At 47.9% G+C, this 20,571-nt stretch overlaps 1 protein-coding gene across 3 annotated transcripts in view; it reads left to right on the top strand.

The window, feature by feature from the left end:
- Positions 1-20,571, top strand: part of ACAN (aggrecan) — a 75,490-nt gene that overhangs the window by 31,024 nt on the left and 23,895 nt on the right. For all 3 annotated transcript variants that reach the window (XM_074966479.1, XM_074966482.1, XM_074966481.1), the window contains 10 exons: positions 10,401-10,477; positions 10,962-11,345; positions 12,807-12,981; positions 13,734-13,861; positions 14,542-14,835; positions 17,172-17,633; positions 18,226-18,400; positions 18,851-18,978; positions 19,099-19,392; positions 19,823-20,005. In XM_074966479.1, coding sequence (XP_074822580.1) covers positions 10,408-10,477; positions 10,962-11,345; positions 12,807-12,981; positions 13,734-13,861; positions 14,542-14,835; positions 17,172-17,633; positions 18,226-18,400; positions 18,851-18,978; positions 19,099-19,392; positions 19,823-20,005 — 2,293 coding nt within the window. In that variant the 5' untranslated portion in view covers positions 10,401-10,407. The remainder of the gene's footprint in view (positions 1-10,400; positions 10,478-10,961; positions 11,346-12,806; positions 12,982-13,733; positions 13,862-14,541; positions 14,836-17,171; positions 17,634-18,225; positions 18,401-18,850; positions 18,979-19,098; positions 19,393-19,822; positions 20,006-20,571) is intronic.

Genomic DNA, 20,571 nt, shown 5'->3' with positions numbered 1-20,571 from the left:
AAGGAGTACTTGTGGCACCTTAGAGACTAACCAATTTATTTGAGCATAAGCTTTCGTGAGCTACAGAAGTGAGCTGTAGCTCACGAAAGCTTATGCTCAAATAAATTGGTTAGTCTCTAAGGTGCCACAAGTACTCCTTTTCTTTTTGCGAATACAGACTAACACGGCTGTTACTCTGGCACCTCAAGAGTAATTCAGTGCTGATGTTGTATCAAGTGTGAAGAATGCAACTTGTTTCCCATTCATTCCCAGATATATTACGCCTTGTTCCTGAATGCTTGAATGGTGGAAAAGTTGATGGTGTCCGTTGCAGGGCATTCTGTTCTCTGCTACTAGTTTCACTAGTGATTTGTTGGAAAATTAATGTTAGTGGTTGAGTGGGAGATGTGACTGCGCTGTTGGGGGCCAGAAGGACAGTATGTCTAGCCTCACTCACACCACTGTGACTCTGGAGTAACTCTGTTAATGTCAATGGAGTTACATTGATGTGAGACTGGCATAAATGAGAGGAGAAGAAGGTGGCCCATTGTGTGGTAGGTACAGCCCATAGCAGTTTATATGGTATTATGCATTCAAAAGGAAATCTGCTCCATGCAAATCATAGAATATCAGGGTTGGAAGGGACCTCAGGAGGTCATCTAGTCCAACCCCCTGCTCCAGGCAGGACCAATCTCCAACTGAATCATCCCAGCCAGGGCTTTGTCAAGCCTGACCTTAAAAACCTCAAAGGAAGGAGATTCCACCACCTCCCTAGGTAACACATTCCAGTGCTTCACCACCCTCCTCGTGAAAAAGTTTTTCCTAATATCCAACCTAAACCTCCCCCACTGCAACTTGAGACCATTACTCCTTGTTCTGTTATTGTCGGGGTTTGAATTCCACTACCTGAGACTTAGCAGTATTAGTTGTTCAGGTTGTTACTGGAATCTCATCCTGGCATCTCACTCCTCAGAAAATGGGAGCTTGTCCGCCTGGTAAATGGAAAGTGAAATAACTGTATCGGTTGTCCTTGACACCCTTAGTTAGTTTGGTGTAAGTCTGTGTGTGGATACTCTTATTTTGGTATAAGATTGCCTTTGTGTTGATTTAATTAAGCTGGTAGTTATAGTTACGTTATATGGAAACAGAGCTCTTATATTGAAATAAGAGTGTGCATACAGGGACTTAAACTGAAATAACCCAAGGTGTAAATTAGAGCTGATTGGTTCTTTCGGTTCCATTTACTGCATAGACAGATCAAAAGAGAAGGGCTAAGCCATGTGTTCTTGAGGTGCACAACATTCCTGCCAGTCAGGAGGGAGGGGCCAAGTCCTGCCAGTCCACCGAGCTGTGTATAAGAGAGCCCATGACCGCAGCAGCATGGAGTACTCCAGGACAGGAGAGAGATAAGTTGGCTGAGGTGTGTGATGAAATCTGTTGCTTTCCTGAGTCCTAAGCAACCCCTCCTTTTCTTGCTACCCTCATGCTAATAAAGTCTCTTTCTGTGCCTCCAGCTCACTGTCTGACGCAGGAAACTGATGTGGGGAATATCAGCCCCCATCAAGCTGTGGGCAACACACCGCAGTGACACAATATCACAGTAACCACTGCCACGTTTCATTCTTGGTTCAAAAAGGACTTTCTTGTCCCAGGAGTCACGTCAAAAACGGCCTTGGTGGGAACAACATCCGAGCAGCCCACTGCATAAAGGGCTTAGTCTCAGAATGGTTTGGAAGCCAAACAGAATGGAATAGTTTTCCTATTTTCTTTACAGCTGAGAAAACACAAAAAGTCACAGGAGCATATTTATTACGATACTTCTATTCCAAAACTTGCCTTATTTTAAAAGAAAAAAGAAATAAAATTGTTCCTCCCCTCCCCCCTTTTTTTTTCTTCTTCCCCTCCCATTTCCTGAAGCAGGCTGGGATTTGAACAGAAAAGCTCTCAGTGCTGGAAAAGAGCTTGTAGCATGTGGAGACAATGGGGGATTTGTTTGTGGAGGTGATGAGGGAATACTCCCTATTCTCACTGAAACAAAAAGCCACTGACAGTTCTGAAGGCACCTGGGACGCCCCATAGATATGTACATGAGGGATCAAAGACCTGACATCCTCCTCTGTCAAGAGGAGGTACCTTTTCTTAATTCTCCTTAAGCCTTCATCCAAAGTTTTGCCATCATTATTAAGTCTTGAAGTAGCTGAGCTGTGAGAGTTAGTTGAAATACACCAGATTGGATGGAGGTGATTGGTGTTCCCTGGAGAAACTGAGGTGCATTCCCTGGAGGGGAAGAAAGAGAGAGAGACTAAATCTTTGAGGGATGAGAATCCAAGACTAAAGTATTGCTGGTTTGGTCTCTTATTAGATGCCTCTTTATATCCAAATTTTAAGAACTATGTTCTCCTGGAAAATGTTGCTATGCTAAAGGCACAAGCTCCTGCCCATGAATGCTGTTTTATTACCAGTCTGAAATCCCACTAAGGTTTATCAAAAGTTTTCCAAATCTTTTAATGTGCCTGGGTCAAATCAAAGCATGGAAGCTGTGTGGAGCATGGTAGCGTCAGATGAGTTTTGCAATGAGATGACACTTGTATTGTCCTGAAGATGGTCTGTTGCAATGATGTAACGTCAAGATGTGTCATTGTGTCCGCTTTGTCCCAAATTTCAAAAGCTGACAATCTCTGAGTGGGTAACAGGCTCAGAAACAAGAAGGTGTGAAATGAATCCAAGAAAAAGAGGACATTAAGGGTGATTAAAGTAAACTTACTTACTGCAAGGGTGATTAATGTGGAATGGACAACCAAAAGCATAAGGAGAAACTGTGGAGGGTATAGATTCAAAACAAAGTGCTTAGTATAGATTCAAAAGCAAGCTAGAAAAAGAATGGAAAATGCATTCCAAAAAACAAATACATTGGATAGACAGACTGGGCTCTAAATGGGCCACATCTGCCTACCTTCCTGGGATGTTATTGTGTAAGCACTTTGTTGGATCTAGAACTTTCCTTGCCTCTAAAATGCAATTTTTACTCTCACAAGGTTTTCTAGTTCTGTGAAAATCTGGGGAAGGGGTCAAAGGAGAGAGGGGTGTAAAAAATTCAAAATGCTCAGATTTTTCAAATATGCACTTTTACTTGCAGTCCCCTCGTGACTGTTTGCATACAATCTCTGATGCGTGAGCAGAAACTAGAGGTTACACACGTGCATAAATCCATCTTTGAAAAAATTGGGCTTAATATCAAATGGCAATAAACAGAAGTTAAAATGACAATTGTTCTCCAGGGCAGAAATCTCCTGTGCTATCCAGCCCTTCTCAGTTCTGGATGGTTTGGAAACTCAAGGTCTTTTTCTCAATTATCTCCAGACCTGGCTGAATTAGGAAGTGCAGATACATAAATAAATCCAATGTAAAATGCTAACCAAGCCTCATTCCAATCTCAGTTAATGCTTAGAAGAGGAAGAACGGCTGGAATTTTGGGTGACTGTTAAGTCTGACTGTTGTTAATCCAGACTGGTTGATCTAGCATGTGCTCTGAGACTCCATGTGGGTAACAGTGACCCTGTATAACACCTCCTACCTCCTCCTCTCCCTCTTTTCCACAAAAGCCAGAAGAAATTGTCTTGCAAACTCCATCTGCCCAGTTTCAATGGATCTGCAGTCTCGCTAAACACAAACACAGCCTTTAAAGCACTTTAAACGCACCTTCGGGGGTGGAAGTTGTTGTTTTCCCATAACACAAACTCTTCTAAGATGCTCAGTACAATCCTGACTCTCCATTTGTGGCACTGGCTGCCATCAGAAACAATTCTCACCCTATGCTGGTGCTTGGTAGATCCTGTCTTCTCGGTATAACCTATTCAGATACCCACCCCCCAAAGTACCCATTCTCAGGATCTCTCTGCCTAGGGGTGAGGTTTTCTACTGGAGGATAATGACACTCACAAGTAATTTGGGTTTGTCAAAAGGGACCTCTAGTGACTGGTGTGAGATAACAAGCTAATTTTCTAGCAGTACAGATACTCAGGAGCATTCAAACTGAGGCATTTATAGAACTTCTTGGTTGCATATTTTACTTCTTATGCATTTTATGGTAGGCAGTTTATATCCCTAACCCTATGCTAAAATTCATCTTTGTAACACTAACCTTAACCATAATCCTAACTACTAACACTAACCCTGTCTATGACCATAAGAGTAACTGACCCTAACCACAACTTTAATTGTAACCCCCACATTAGCCCTCACCCTCAAATGATGTTTTATGTACTCAGAGAGGTTAAGAGCCCTGACAGACTGGAGCAGAGGGGAGCTTTGTAACAGTCTTTGGGCCCTGTAAAGAAGCTTCCAGTTTTCATTTAAAGCATTTCATTTTCATTTTCAGTCTCTAGCCCTTTTCTTTGTGAAAAGCCTTGAAAATGCAACTGATGCAGGGGAGAACTGCCCCCCCCATATCCCAGCCAATGGGAATCCATTTCCTAACTGTCCACCCAACCTATCTCTAGACCAGAGGTAGGCAAACTTTTTGGCCTGAGGGCCACATCGGGGTGCAAAACTGTATGGAGGGCTGGGTAGGGAAGGCTGTGCCTCCCCAAACAGCCTAGTCCCCTCCCCCTCCCCACCCCGACCGCCCCCCTCAGAACCCCTGACCCATCCAACCCCCCCCGGGATCCCACTCCCCCCTGCTCCCTGTCCCCTGACTGCCCCCCAACCCCTATCCCCACCCCCTGACAGGCCCCCCCCCGGAACCCCACCCCATCCAACCCCCCCTGCTCCCTGTCCCCTGACTCCCCCCCGACCCCTATCCACACCCCCACCCCCTGACAGGCCCCCTAGGATCCCACCCCTATCCAACCCGCCCTGCTCCTTGTCCCCGGACTGTCCCAACCCCTATCCACTCTCCTGCCCCCTGACAGGCCCCCTGGGACTCCCACACCCTATCCAACCCCCCCGTTCCCTGACCGCCCCCCCACAGAACCTCTGCCCCATCCAACCACCCCCTCCTCCCTGTCCTCTGACTGCCCCCCAGGACCCCCCACCCGTGCTGCAGTCGCGTGCACGCACTACCGCCCCCTTACCATGCCGCTCAGAGAGGCAGGAGCTCACAGCCCTGTGCTCGCAGAGGCTGTGGAGGAGAGGGGACAGCAGGGGAGGGGCTGGGGGTAGCCCTCCCGGCCAGGAGCACAAGGACTAGGCAGGATGGTCCTGCACTTGGAACAGTCACATGATCAACGGCCCCAAGTTCCTTCATAGGATCATAGAATATCAGGGTTGGAAGGGACCTCAGGAGGTCATCTAGTCCAACCCCCTGCTCAAGGCAGGACCAATCCCCAATTAAATCATCCAACAGATTTTTGCCCCATATCCCTAAATGGCCCCCTCAAGGATTGAACTCACAACCCTGGGTTTAGCAGGCCACTGCTCAAACCACTGAGCTATCCCTCCTTCTTTTCCTTGAAAGCCCATGATGTATCCCAGCCATAGCAACCACACATCACTCCGGGTTTGCTCAGCATCGTACTGGACCGTACCGTCACACGCTGAGGTCTTTAGGCAAGGGCCTGTCGGTTACAGGAGCGCTCTTTAAAACAGAGATGTTCACCCGCTGTTGAGTGCCAGGCGAGCTGACATCCCTACAGAAACAAAACGGAATCAGAGACTAGTAGAATATAAAATCATCACTGCTACTGATGGCAAATTATCCAGGACACTCTAAGCAGCACAGAGCAGGGCTCTCAGATTTCCCTGCGGTAGTTAGAAGAGTGAGAAATGGAGAACATGTTGCAAACATGACCGTGAGGAATAGGCACCTGATTGAATGTCGCACTGGCCGGGAGTCAGGGCTAGGAAGCTGGCACAATGCACTCCACACACTATTATTCTAATTTGTTTGAACTGCCGCTGAGAGAAAGAATTCACTGTCTGTGGGATGCTGCGGGTGAGGGGAGCTGGAGGGAGGGCCTTTCTTTTTCAGGAATAAACCAAACCTGGAAATGTTCCTGTCTCCCCTGCTCTTACGGTATGATGAAATAACCCCCTGTGCGAAGGACCAGCGCAAAGCAAAGTGCAGGGTGACCAGAGGCCCCATTTTGGCTGGGACAGTCCAACTTTTAAGCTCTGTCCCGGCCGTCCTGACTTTTTTTGACAGAAATGGGCATTTGTCCCATTTGCTCTTCCCAGCTGATCAGTTGGAAAGAGCAAACGGACAAATGCCCAGTTTACCAAAAAAAGGGGAGCAACATGGGGGGCGGGGAGGCAGCAACAGGAGGTGCTGGGCTGCGGGGCTCAGGAGGCAGCCCCAGCTGGCATTGGGATCAGCCCCATCTGCAGCTGCAGGCGGCACGGGGAGGTCAGCCCCAGCACCAGGCGGTGTGGAGGTGGGGGGGGGGGGGCATCAGCCCCAGCCACGGGCAGCACAGGGCTCAGGTGCTCAGCCCCAGCTGTGGGTGGCACAGGGCTCAGTGCTCGAGGAAGGGGGGGGTCAGCCCCAGTCCCAGACAATGCTGAGCTTGGGGTGGGGGGTGTCAGCCATGGGTGGCACACAGCTCAGGTGCTCAGTTCCTTGGAACTTGTTGGGGGGATCAGCCCCATCTGTGGGTGGCACAGGGTGCAGAGCTGAGGAGATGGGGGGTCAGCCCCAGTCCCAGGCAGTGCTGAGCCTGGGGTGGGGGGGCAGCCATGGGTGGCACACAGCTCGTGCGCTTAGCCCCTTGGAGCTCCGGGGGGGGGGCCGGGATTAGCCACAGCTACGGGTGGCGCCAAGCTCCGGGGTGGGGGTCAACCACAGGCAGCACAGAGCTTGGGGTGGGTCAGCCATGGGGAGCAGAAGAGGGCTCGAGTGCTCATCCTCAGCTGCGGGACACAGGGGGCTCAGAGCTGGAGGGGGTCAGCCCCAGCCACGGGCGGTTCAGAGATCGGGGAGGGGGTCAGCCCCAGCCTCAGCCCTGGATGGTCAGCCCCAGCCCTGGATAGTGGGGGTGGCTGTGGCAAATCCTACAGGTGGGACGGCGGGGTGGCTCGGACTCAGGCGAGCCCTGGCCATCCCGTTTTCACTTTAGGAAGTATGGTCACCCTAGCAAAGTGGGACTCCAGGGATGGATGGGGGTTGTGCTGGCTTTCCATACATGAGTGAATTTCACCCATTCAGAATAATCATACTCTTCAAATTCTAACCAGCGCGAGCATGAACCTGCTCTCCTGCTTCATGTGTCTCCCTGGCAATGAACACCGACACAGAAACCACTTTTTTGTTACAGCTTTTGAGTGCTCAGTGACAATACCAGCCTATAATAGGTAAAAGCCCTGGAGGTGTTTTCAGACAGCCAGGGCCCATCATATTTGATTTCTCTGTTTCAGTGCTCTTTAAGATGCTTCAATTCCAGGTTTCTTCTGCAGAAAAACCCAGACAAAAGGATGCCTGTCTCTTTGCTAATCCAAGGCTATTTATTTTAAATCGTTTTCAGCGTAATGCTGGCGCTGCTGAAAGGTTCCAGATTTTTGACTCTGGAGAAGTGACAGCTTGTCTTTAAAGCTAGAGCAGGTACAACGCAAGCTGTGACAGTATGAGTTTCCCACATGCTGACCCCACCAATGTGCCTTCTGCCTTGGAGGCCTCCCCCACCACAACACCTGGGGATGATAGGGGAATTCCATCTCCATGGCCCATTCAATCCTTGGCCTCTCTATTGATTCTGTCATCAAGAGATCCAATTAGTCCCCAAGGCTGCTTATTGTAATTACATATTTTGCACGATGTGCTCACCTACCACATTAGAAACTGGACTGAGCACCCCTTTCCCCGCTCCCAATTCATTTAACGTACAGTGGATCGTCAGAGGGTAACAGCTGTAGAGGACCACACTTCAAGTTGACAGGTGTAATTTTCAGCCTGAGGAAACATAACCTACGCTAGCTCTGATCAAATTAGCACACTAAAAATAGAAGTACAGCTGTAGGGAGGGGCTAGACACCTGAGTACAAGCCCGTCTGAGACACTTGGGTGCCTATCCCCTCCCACCATTCGCTCTGCCTCAGCTACACTCTAGACTATATCTAGTGCACTAACTTGATTGGAGCTAGTGCAGGTATGTCTCCTGGAGCTAGAATTTACACCTCCAGTGCTCAGTGTAGACATACCCTAAGTCACCAATGGCCTGGGCCTTATTAAAGCTAGGGACCTATTGGTGAAAGGCTCCCTATTACATAAACAATCTCCTGAGTCATGCTGTCTCCAAGGATTTGTTCTTTCTAACAAACCAGGAATACATTGCCGACACTTGGCTTGAGTTTTTTCCCAGTGCTACAGTCCTTACCTAGAGACTAGAACTGAGTCTGTCTGCTTTTATGGCTTTGTGTCTAAAGTGGGACTCCAAGCTCCTTGGCATACAAATAAACAAATAACAGCCAGCACTGATCTTAAAATTTAACAGTGATGGGTACGTAACTTTAGCAGCCAGAGAGAAACTGGAGTGTTTCCCCATGATACAAATTAATATCTTACTCCCTTTCTTGTGCTGGTTAACTTTCTACTCAACCTCTGCATTGCTCTTTGACAAAATGCCATGGGGGTACTGTGAAGACTGAGCAAAGGCAGTCTTATGCTGGTGGGGTGGGGGTTGTTGTTTTTTTAATGTATTTATTTTATAGGGAGCTTTTGGTCATGGATGCTACAAGATAGATAAAAAATGTGTATGAAGTAAATATTCGTAAAAATGACTTTTTGTACTGCCTAGAGCCAGACACAATAAATAATACAACAGGAAAGATTGAGACTTCTCATAAATATTTCAGTCTTACCCTGCAGCACCCACTTCTGTTCCAGTCGTAGACACCCACATGACTCCTGGCTGGGATGATTTAGTTGGGGATTGGTCCTGCTTTGAGCAGGGGGTTGGACTGGATGACCTCCTGAGGTCCCTTCCAACCCTGATATTCTATGATTCTATGACTCTCCTCAGTGTTGTCTGGCAGCTCCTTCCCCACCCTCTATGCACATAAGTCCTGACCATCAACAACCCAAGTATTCCAAATCTGGGCCCACGCACATCTCTGCCAATGCACCTCAGCCCTGACCTGCAGCAGCCCCTGCTAATTCAATATTTAGCCTCTCTTGAGTAGAGATTTCCAAAAGGTTTAATATTTGTTCATGTAGATAAAGTACCAGGTTGTGATTTATAAACACATTTTCTCTTTTGGCTTAAGTAGGATTTGAACCAAGTTCTTCAGAAGTGAAAGCCTAATGGCCTGACTTTATAAGATGTAATTTATATTTTCCCTTGTCCTGTGCCATGCTTTCAAGTATGCTAGTTAATGAACTTTACTACTGAGCCAATAGACATGTACGCTGTCTCTCATAATGTTCTGTGACTGCAGCCACATCAACACTAGCTGGGCTCCCTCTAGCTTTCCGAAGACAAACAGCCAGCATTTGGATAGGTGACCACCAAGGAAAACCTAAATGATCCAGTAGGTGGGGCTCTTCCTTTTGACTCAGTGTTGAATCAGTGTTGCCGTGCAGAGTTAGTGGGTGCTGTGCCATCTTGTGAATGAAACATAAAACTGAGGTCCTGCCAACTAGTGGTTACTTAAAATCCCATGGCATTATACACAAGACTAAAGACATTAACCTGGCTATCCTGGCCAAATTCCAGTTTGGGTAATTCCTTTCTGCCTCCCTTCAGTCCTTCTGCCGTTTCACCTGGATACAGGACAGTCCTCCACTGTCTCTCTGAAACTGTTCTGAAGTGGTGAGTTCCCCTGATGAAGGGGATCCCTGCGCAATGTATATGTCATGTAGTCCTTGCAGTGAACTTGCTAAAGAGCTGTGGAATCCATTTGTATTTAAAGTGGTATAGACTGTAAAGGCAGGATTATTGGTTGTGTTGTGACCTTTAGCCTCTTCACCCTGAAGGGGCCAGACTTCCGCTAGAATAGTTGTACAAAAATTACATCCAAGCAGCTGGCCAAGGATTCCATGTTGGCTTAGTAGAGGAAGGATATTGGTAATGTGAAGAAGCTTCTATTCCAGGTGGTCCAGGCAACGGTGTAGCGTTAGCTAGAGAGGGCATCTGACCCAGTGGTCGTTGCCGGAATAGATGTAAAACAAATGAGAAACTCCATGGCAAAATTGTCTTTCTGAACAGAGGTGAAGATCACAAGAGAGAGTGTGAGAATAGAATAGTAATGTTACTGCACATAATGGACACCCTTGTTTGGAGCAAGATGCCTTGTCCCTCACTCTATTAGACAAGGTGTTGCTCTGAAAACTCTCTTTTGTTGATGGTCATATGTAAAAAAACCCTGCCAGGGTGTGTTTGGGTACTGTAGGTTAATGGGCTTGTTCCCTCTTAAGAGTCCTTGAAGGGTCCATTCCCTTATAATCATCCAGCAGTAATTAACCCCTGCCTCTAATTTGTTGTTTGTTGCAGGTAAACTATGACCACTTTACTATTAGTGTTTGTGTGTTTGCGAGTCATCACTGCAGCCATCTCTGTGGAAGTTTCAGGTATGTACAGTCGGCGGGACCACTGTTCAGTGCAGAGGACCATACATGTAACAGGCCAACATGCCCCTCACACAGCAGACCCATGCAACTTTACAGGTCTACCTATAAGTTCACTAATTTCACCCACCATTGCCAAGGGCCTCCTCTCTGGGGTGCTGCAACGCCATGACATCCTGCTGTTGCTGTGCTTGGTAGGGTGGAAGATAGTCCCAACTTGTAACCTAGCACCAAGGCCCCCAACCTACCTTCAATGTAATAGCATAATATTCCACCAGGGCTCCTACCAAGGCTCAGGGGCTGCTTTAGGAACATCAATTACTTCAAATTATATTATTAGAATATATACAAATAGATATATTTCCTAATATTGTGGGTGCAGATTTACAAGCTAGATTGAGGCTACTTTGAAAATGTTGGTAGTTATGACTGATGTGTGTTATTGATTAATCCTCACTTTGTCTCTCTCCATATTGGGACTGGGCAGATCATGGTAACACATTGAGTGTGAGCATACCTGAACGGTCTCCCCTGCGTGTCATCCTGGGAAACTCTCTGACCATCCCCTGCTACTTCATCGACTCATTGGATCATGCCACCCCAGCCCCCTATACGCCTCCTCTGACCCCAAGAATCAAATGGAGCAGACTCTCCAATGGGAAGGAAGTCGTCTTACTAGTGGCCACAGAGGGGCAAGTTCGAATCAACACTGAGTACACGGAGGTGATCTCTCTGCCCAACTATCCTGCCATCCCCACCGATGCCACCTTGGAAATCAAAGCGCTGAGGTCCAACGACACTGGGATCTATCGTTGCGAGGTGATGCATGGTATTGAGGACAGCCAGGATACGATAGAGGTCATAGTGAAAGGTGAGGCCATTACTTCAATGTTTCCTCTTGGTGATAGTGTTGATGCTTACATTGATTTGCCTGTGGAGAAAGAAGGAGGAAGAAATCTGACCAGGTGCATTATGAATAGGAGTGGAGGCATTTTACCCTTTCCATGAGCATCTGGCATCACTCGCTGTCATAGACAGGATGCCAGACTTGATGGATCATTGGTCTGATCTTGTATGTGAGCCGGAGCCAAACAAGACAGGCCACTGATTTATTCTAATGTGGGCAGGATCTGGAATGCCATATTAAACAGACCATCAGTGTCACCCAGTGTGCTAGAAGATGGCACCAGTCTGTTTTGATATGGGCAGGAGATGGAACGCTGGATGAGATGGATGGTGGTCTGATGTGGTGTTGCAGGAAACAGGATACTGGACCTATGAGGATGTTTGGTCTCACCTAGTATGTTAGGAGATGGGATATTTTCCAGATGGCCCGTTGGCCTGTTTTGTTAGAGCCGTTCTTATGTTCTTTCACGAAATGTAAAAGTGGTTTAGTTAGCTAATATGTAGACAATATAACACACAATTAACTTTCCCCCAGTTAACATTGTTACTCTCATCAATAAAATTGTGAGTGAGAAGAAGAGGGGCCAAGAAAGAAAGCATCCAAGAGGTTTAACCCTTCTTATGCCAGGCCTGAGTATGCATACAGCCACACACTCCTTTTAAAGGCCACTCTATATGGAATAGTATGGCTTAATTACATTTGCAGTACATATAACTATTCAAAGCACATTTGCTATAGTATAAAATGTATGTATCATCAGGGCAAGGACCATGCCTTCCTGTGTGTTTGGACAATGCCTGGTGCACTGGAGCCTCAATACTGATTTGGGCCATTGGACATTATCACATTCAAGACTATAATAAAATAGTACAACATTGTACTTATAACACACAATTAGCCAATTTCCATAGAGTATTTTTACAATACTGTGCAATGCCATGCCAGCCACTTTAAATGTCTTGAAAGTTTTGGATCCTTCTGGCAGGGATGTATTTGTTGCATTCTGGGATGTTGGTTTATGCTGAAGCAGTCAGCATTAAAACACTGGATTTAGATGTAGCATTAGGGTGCTCCAGCATCACAGGAGAAAAGAACCTGGACTGGACAGCAGGTCTGTTCCTGTAGATTTTTCTGGTCACCAAAGGGAGTACATCTAATTCCCCTTAAATTGAAGCCTGGTGGCCTTGGGATGGTGGAATATACCATGGGGAAGAACAGAGGCTCTTCAGGGCACAGTAGACTACCCACGCAATACGAATGATCTGTGGCAAACGCCTGAGTTTCTACATGAGATAGAATGCCTTTTCTCTGACTTGCTAACCCCTTTGAAAGGGAAACTGGTGAGGGGCTGGTTCTTCACTGACTGATGTATGTGTGTGTGTGTGTGTGTGTGTGTGTGTGTGTGCTGGTGGATGTGTTTTCCAGGAATCGTGTTCCATTACAGAGCCATCTCCACCAGGTACACTTTGGACTTTGAGAAGGCAAAGCAGGCATGTATCCAGAACAGTGCTGTCATCGCTACCCCTGAACAGCTGCAGGCTGCCTATGACGATGGGTTTGATCAGTGTGATGCCGGCTGGCTGGCTGATCAGACTGTCAGGTAATCAGCTGAAAGAGGGGAAGGAGGGTGGCCAAGAGGGAAGAAAAGAGGGCTATCCAGGCAGCAAGGGGCTGGAAATAGGATACAGAGCCTTTCACATCTAGGTAATTAGTTTAAATCCTGTCCCAGGTAAATAATGACTAGCAGTTACCATCTGATAGTCATTTGGTGTGGAATGAGCTGGTGGATCTCAGTCCATTTCCCAGTAGATAGGTGTCCACATCACAAAACCACTCCCACAACTGGCCCCCTTTTTTGGCAGTCACAGCTGAGAAGCTAAGGACTGAATGGCCCAGAGACTTGAGAGCGGTGGTTTAATCCCAGTCCCCGTGCCCTCTACTTTTGCCCATGCGAACTGCATAGTTCCTATGCCAAGCTCAGCAGATGTGGCTCTATTTTGCACACTTCAGGTAGTCATCTAGCAGGGCTCAGAGGAGTCTGAAAACCAGCAACTCCCCCTGCATCAGTATCTTTGGGGAACATCTGGAGGATCCTCTCCACTCACCTCCAATGTCAGGAATGGAAGGGAGTAAGTCCACTTCTCCTTCTTCTCCTGTCTTGGAAAAGTTCTGGGGGTTTGGCCTGCCTCCACTTCCTCCCTCCCCCCAGAATTCTGATTCTCCACCACCTGTTCAGGTTCTCCTGATGCCTCCTGCACCACAGAGCCATGTGGCGGTCATCTTTCCACTGAAGCTTCTATCTGCTCACTAGACATTTCCTGTGCATGCTCTCTTTCTCGCTCTCGCTCTCAGGTACCCAATGCACCATCCCCGAGAGGGTTGCTATGGTGACAAGGATGAATTTCCTGGAGTGAGGACCTATGGCATTCGGGAGACAGACGAAACATACGATGTTTATTGTTATGCAGAGGAAATGCAAGGTGAGCTTGTGTTTCTCTTATGTAATTCTCAAATGTAAATGCTGACAGTATCATGAGCATCCTCACTGCAGACAAGGATAAAACAAGAGGCAAAGAAGTTAGAAGTCAGAGACATTAGAGATTCAAAAGCCAAGTGAGATCCCATCTAGTCCCATCCCCTGCCAAGGCTGGATTATCCCCTAAAGCCTATTTTTCTGGGCTTTGTCCACTGTGGTTTTACTTGATTAAAGCAATGGAGCTCCCATTATTTATGTGAGGGGACGATTCCACATTCTGGTATCTCGCATTAGGAAATTATTTTCACAGGTGCTGACCACCCAGGCCTACAACTGAAGTCAATGGGAGCAGTGGGGCTCAGTACCTCTGAAAACCAGGCCCCAAAATATTCCTTATCTTAATGTCATTGCATGAGTCCAAGTAGAATGTACATCCCCTTGTTCCTCCCTAGAAAATTTCTCTTCCTCTTTGAGATTTGCACCTTCCTAATATTTGTAGACAGTGATCATGTGTGTGTCCCCACCCTTAGTTGTCACTCATCTAAGCTGTACTTATCTAGTCTCTTTAACCTTTCCTTCATCCCACCAGCCCCTAGGGAAGAAAAGCAAAGGGAAGAGAGAGGTAGATGGAAGAGGGATTAAACACTACAGTCAGTCCTTGAGTCAATGGCTGTGTGATTGCAGGTGAAGTCTTCTATGCCACCTCCCCAGAGAAGTTCACCTTCCAGGAAGCTGCAGAGAAATGCCTCAGTCTTGGGTCCCGTTTGGCCACCACAGGAGAGCTGTACCTGGCATGGAAGGCTGGAATGGATGTGTGCAGTGCAGGCTGGCTGGCAGACCGCAGCGTTCGGTATCCCATCTCCAAGGCACGTCCCAACTGTGGTGGGAACCTGGTGGGGGTGCGGACAGTGTACCTCCATGTCAATCAGACAGGGTACCCTCACCCTCATTCGCGCTACGATGCCATCTGCTACACAGGTGAGTTGCACTGGTTTTGTTGAATTAAGTACCATGCCTCCATCAGTACTCGTTAGCAGCAGATTCTAGGAGCTGAGTATGGTGCTTCCCAGCCAGAGCTGAATTATCACACAACCACAGAAACTAAAGATGAAAAACTCCTGTTAAGTCCCATCTTGTCCAATGCCTGATTGTTTGTCATGCTCTGTTTCCCAGTGCTGTGTCTACTTCTGGTTTTAGTGAGTCAAGAGACAGGACTTGGGAGACCATTTCACAGTCTATTCTATACAAAAAAAATTAAATTAATAATAATAATAAATAATAGTAATAAATAATAAAAATAGTCACTCCCCTAAACTCCCCTCTACTTTTGGTACTTCCTTCAAATACTTGCGGATGGCTATGAGATCCCCTCTTAGTCATGACAGTGCAGGATTAACTCAAATATTATGGCGATGGCCACCAACATAAGAATCAGATACATCACTTGTCGTCTTTCCCCATCGATCATTTCTGTTGTCCATCTCTGAATGCCTTTGACTCTGTTGCTAGCCCCACCTCACAATTAACACAGAAAAACTTCTTACTGTTTCACTTAAACAAGAAAAGCAGATGTAAATTTACAGGCGATCTCCCCCTGCCCCTCCATTCTTGTCCAAGCAGAGAGAGAAGAGTTCAGAGCATATGTTAGCACTGTAGTACAACTGAGTGTTCTCAATGGGAGGTGAATGTAATATGCCTCTATCCACTCCAGATTGTCAAACACCTTCCAAGTTTGATGACTCTCCAGGAACCAGGCAGCAGAGATCAAGATCTTACATATTAAGTAATTTAATATTATAGATAAGAGAGCAGAAAGAAAACAATAGGTCAGCTCCTGAGCAGCAGTGCTTTGCATAGTGCCTATGGTAGGGGTCCGTGTGCAAGGGCTCCATTTTGCATTTCCTTGGTCCTGGTTTAGCCGTTGTGCAAGGCTGGCTGCTCCGTGCTAAACTAGAGGGCTGCCTAGGCTGCAAATTTCCATAAGGGGCCCAAGTGGCAGCTAAGGATAGGCCTGGCTCATGGGCATCTCAGCTACACCCTCTATCTGCTAGCCATGCCCCTGTCCTGCTATGCCAATTGCCAGCAGCAGGGAGGGAGGGTTGTGTGTGTCTACACCAGGTGTTGGAGGTTCAAATTCAAAATGAGTGGGGTTATCTTCCCAGGGCCAGTGAAGCCCACTTTGGGATCAGATTATGCCAGCCATGTGGCACAAAGTGGCCTCACCACACCAGCAAATCAGGCCCAACATGTCAGTGCCCCGCAGTCTCTCTCAGGTGCTACTTATCAAACCACTTAATATGACAGGTAAGCATTTGAGCTTTGATGCCTGGATCTTGGAAGCCTCTCGGATCTGTGAGGTACCGGCGACAAAGAACTAGCCGGGTAAAGGAAATGGAATTTGAAATAAACCAACTGAGAAAGCAAAGCAGCATTAGGGTGGCGGTCTGGTCGTATTTGTACTGCAGTGTTTACTCCTGTTTTCCCAGCTCCCTCTGTGCACTGCTCCCCAGCTCGGTCCTGCCTCAAAATAGGACAGGCACTTCCTTGGCTCTCCACATCTCTCTGTGCTTCACTCCCAGGTTCGGGCCTGCCTGCACTGCAGCATTACAGGAGCACTCCCTTTCCTCTCCCCATTTTGAGCTTTGTTTTTTAAATTACCTGCTGCTGGCACTAGAGGTCACAAAAGACTAGATTAGTGTGAGCTGCGCTAGCAGATTAGAGTCAAGAGTATGGGGAGGGGGAGAGAAGGGTGCTCTGACTCCCTGACTCATATGATACTCCCCTTTTAATTCAATTAAATTCCACTGTAGAGCGCTTTAGAGAGAGGAGGAGCAGGGGGAGGGGAAATGGTCAATATTTTACTTTTTTAAAGGTAGAGTTTTACCCTCCAAACAGGGGCACCCAGTACCCAGCAGGCCAGTGCCCCACAGGCTCACTGAGTTCATTTGCAAGATGGACTAGCTCCCAGAGTATCCACATGCTTGCACCCATTGTGGCATCTGCTCACATGGTCTATATCTCCCATCACACATATGCCTTGTGCAATAGCATCTCCCTTCGGAACACCTGTACAACTACCCCATTATCTACCCTAGTTCTGATCACATCACCAGCCCCATCTCCCATCACACCCATCCTATCGCCTACCCAGGTTCCCATCAGAGCCCCCACAACCATCCGATCGCCCTCCCTTTCATCAGAGCATCCGTACACCCAGCCCCTTTCTTGAGTGTCCGCACATAGATTTGTTTCCAAAGCCTGGGCCTGTATCCCTTGGAGACGCCAGTAAAGGAAACATTTGTTTCTTGTTGTAGACGAGGACTTTTTAGTCCCTGAGAACTTCACCATCTGGACCGTCACTCAAACCGAAGTGGAGATACCTCTCCCACACAATGTCACAGAGGAGGAAGCCCGAGGGAGCATTGCAACTCTAGAGCCAATTGACTTCACACCCACTGCCTCAGAGCTGGATGAAGGCTTCACAGTGACTCCAGACCTCTTTGCCACTGGTATCACTGCCGAGACAGCTTTCACGGAGGCAGAGAATGTGACTGAAGAGGGAGTCACAGCTGTATGGGTGACTCCTGAAGAGGTCACCATTTCGGTCCTGGACACTCTTTTCACCAGTTGGGCACCGGAGGTGAGCTCAGCGAAGGAGGACTTGGGGGTGACTGCCACGCCAGAACTAGAGTCTGCCTCAGTGGAAGAGATGATTGTGCAGGTGACAGCTGCTCCTGAGAGTGGTCTCATTCCTGAGCAGCCCATTTCTCCCACTGGTAAGTCACAGGGACAACAAGAAACCTCACAATCCATTTCCTCCAGGGCCAGCCACACCGCTGCTTCAGCTGACAAAATTGGAACACTGTCCATCTAGCAATGGATTTGGCTCTACTGGGGAAAGTGTGTCTGGTTTGGGCACTCCCAGCCTTTCCCCTGCCCCTAGAAGTTCATGGCAGGAATAGCTATCTGCCCACGGCCAGCAGCTCTCCTTCTGTGCATGGCACAGGAATGGGCAGGGGAGCCTGGAGGGCACCTCGTGAGGGTGTAGAATGACCCCCTCTGTCTGAGGATGAGAGCTGCATTGGCCGACACCAGATTCCAATGGTCTGTGTGCATCACCCTGCAGCTGAAGGGGAGGTCACTGCATTACAATCATTGTGGGGAGGAATGGGAGACCCCCAAGATAACCCCTCCTTTTATAGCCTCTTTAATAACAGCAGAGACCAGTAAACAAGGGACTTAGATCAATATGGCTCCAGGAGATACTGCTCCTACCAGGTTGGTTTTGAAGGCCCTTCTTGAATATCCATCCAGGGTGCCTGGAGGTCTCCGTGTCCCTACGTCATTGCTCTCGCCCTTTCCCCCCAGGTGTCGTGTTTCATTACCGACCGGCCACCAGCAGGTATTCCCTCACCTTCACCAAAGCCCAGCAGGCCTGCCTGGATAACAGTGCTGTCATCGCCACACCCGAACAACTGCACGCTGCCTACCAGACTGGCTTTCATCAGTGTGACGCCGGCTGGCTGAGGGATCAGACTGTGAGGTAAGGGGAGGCCAGGTCAGGTAAAGATTACCTGAAAGAAACATTCAGCTATGAAACGGAGTTACTTGGGTTACAGCCAATGTGTCACACAGCCCCACCTGGACACAGGACCCAGTGACAGCACAGTAGCACCTGACGTGGATAAAACACAGGTCAGTTTGTAGCGTAATGTGCTGCTGAATTGTGAACGTGTTCTCCACGTGTGCCACATTTTCCCATGTTGCGCGTCCATGACATGTTTCCAAATCATACTGATGAAAAGCCCAATACAAGAGCTAGGTATTACCATTATTATTCTTGTTAAGGACTTTGGGCACCCCTAAATGCTCAGTATTATCATTATTCAGTGGAGAGCTTGCGTCTCTTCCACAGGAACACCCACTGAGATTCTTCAGTTGCAGTGTATGCAGGACCTTCACTGGGGCGGCCCCTTTCTTTCTGTTTTGGCAGATACCCCATTGTGACCCCACGGAATCAATGTGTAGGAGACAAGGACAGCTCCCCAGGCGTGCGGACGTATGGCGTGCGCCCAGCTTCTGAGATGTACGACGTGTACTGCTACATTGACCGACTGAAGGGTATGTTCTCCACATGCCTGTGAGCATGGCTGTTAGGGGGTGTGTGTAATGTACAGCGGACGGGCAGAAATATCCATAGTTGCATGTGTCAGTGACTCACACTTGACTTTTTTCCTCCAGGTGAGGTGTTCTTTGCAACCCAAGCAGATCAGTTCACCCTCCTAGAAGCCCAGGAATACTGTGAGAGCCAGAATGCCACGCTGGCCTCTGTTGGGCAACTCCATGCCGCCTGGAAGCTGGGCCTGGATAGATGCCGCGCTGGCTGGCTTGCTGATGGCAGCATCCGATATCCCATTGTGACCCCACGTCCTGCTTGTGGGGGAGACAAACCTGGTGTGAGAACCATCTACTTGCACCCCAACCAGACGGGATTTCCTGACCCACTGTCAAGGCACCATGCCTTCTGTTTCAGAGGTACCGACCCACTCTTCAAAGCCATCTGCCATAGCACACAATGCTGATAGCACGGGGAAAACACTGCGTTCTGTGGGGGAATGATTTCAAGAGGGAGATGATTACACAAGGGTTCCACTGTATGTTTACCAAAAGGAGCTCTTCCTCCCAAGGACACACAGAGACACCACATGGCTCATTCTTTTACATTCATTTTACTCTCACAGAATCAGAAAATTTGAGATGGAAACAAGCTATGAAGTCTCCTCTGCCCCTACTTTCTCCAGTCTAATTTAGTCTATCTCCTATTAAGAGAAATGCCATGTATTTAATTATAGACCATTCTATGTTGCTTGTCACCCTGGTATTGGGATAGTTTATGAAGCAGCATCAGGCTTCTGAGAGAGCCAATGCCATCATAGAAATTCTCTTCAATATCTTTCTGTTCCAGCCCTGCCATCTTTGGACAAGGATGAATTTGTTGAGGAGCAGATTGTAACCCAGGTGATCCCTGGTTTGGAGGAAGTGCCCTCTGGGGAGGAGACAACTGTGGAAATGGAGTTTGCCACTGAACCTGAAAATCAGACAGAGTGGGGAACAGAAGTCTTTCCAACTGACATTTCCTTGCTATCAGGTGGGTCAGGCAGTTCCCTGCGCCCAGAGACTCACTAGGCTGGCAGAGGAAACATTTAGGGCCAGGGCAATCCAGAAACAAAAATACTGTGTCCTTACGAAGGAGAATCCCTGTCTGAATCCAGCTGGGAAGTAGCCTGATGAGGGAGGAAGCTTTGAACTGCAGCTCTCTCTTCAGAGGGAGTTGGTTCTCTGGCTCAGTAATCCAGATTTACCTCACATGCACCTTTTAGCCAAGCTCTGAGGCCTAGAGCTCAAGCCATCACACCCCCTGGATCACACAGTGAAACATGGTATTCCTCATGGACGCTACATTATTCACAGGCAACCCAGGGCAAACGGGGATTAATGTGAATGGAGAAAGGCTATTCTATGACAAGAAAGTGTGGGCTTTTAGTTACTTAGAGCAAATAAAACCAGGGACTCTCAGCTGTTCCAACTCTGCTTGTGACCAGCTTTTTGGTAAGGGGGCCCGGAGTGGTCAGCTGACCCAAAGTTTGAGGCATCTTTGGGTATTTTTAAGCTGTTAGCAAAATTCAGGTAGTTCATTATGGCCCCGAGTTTCAA

Source organism: Natator depressus, chromosome 10 (assembly GCF_965152275.1).
Source record: "Natator depressus isolate rNatDep1 chromosome 10, rNatDep2.hap1, whole genome shotgun sequence".
Classification (NCBI taxonomy): domain Eukaryota; kingdom Metazoa; phylum Chordata; order Testudines; family Cheloniidae; genus Natator; species Natator depressus.
This window is presented reverse-complemented; position numbering and strand designations above follow the sequence as displayed.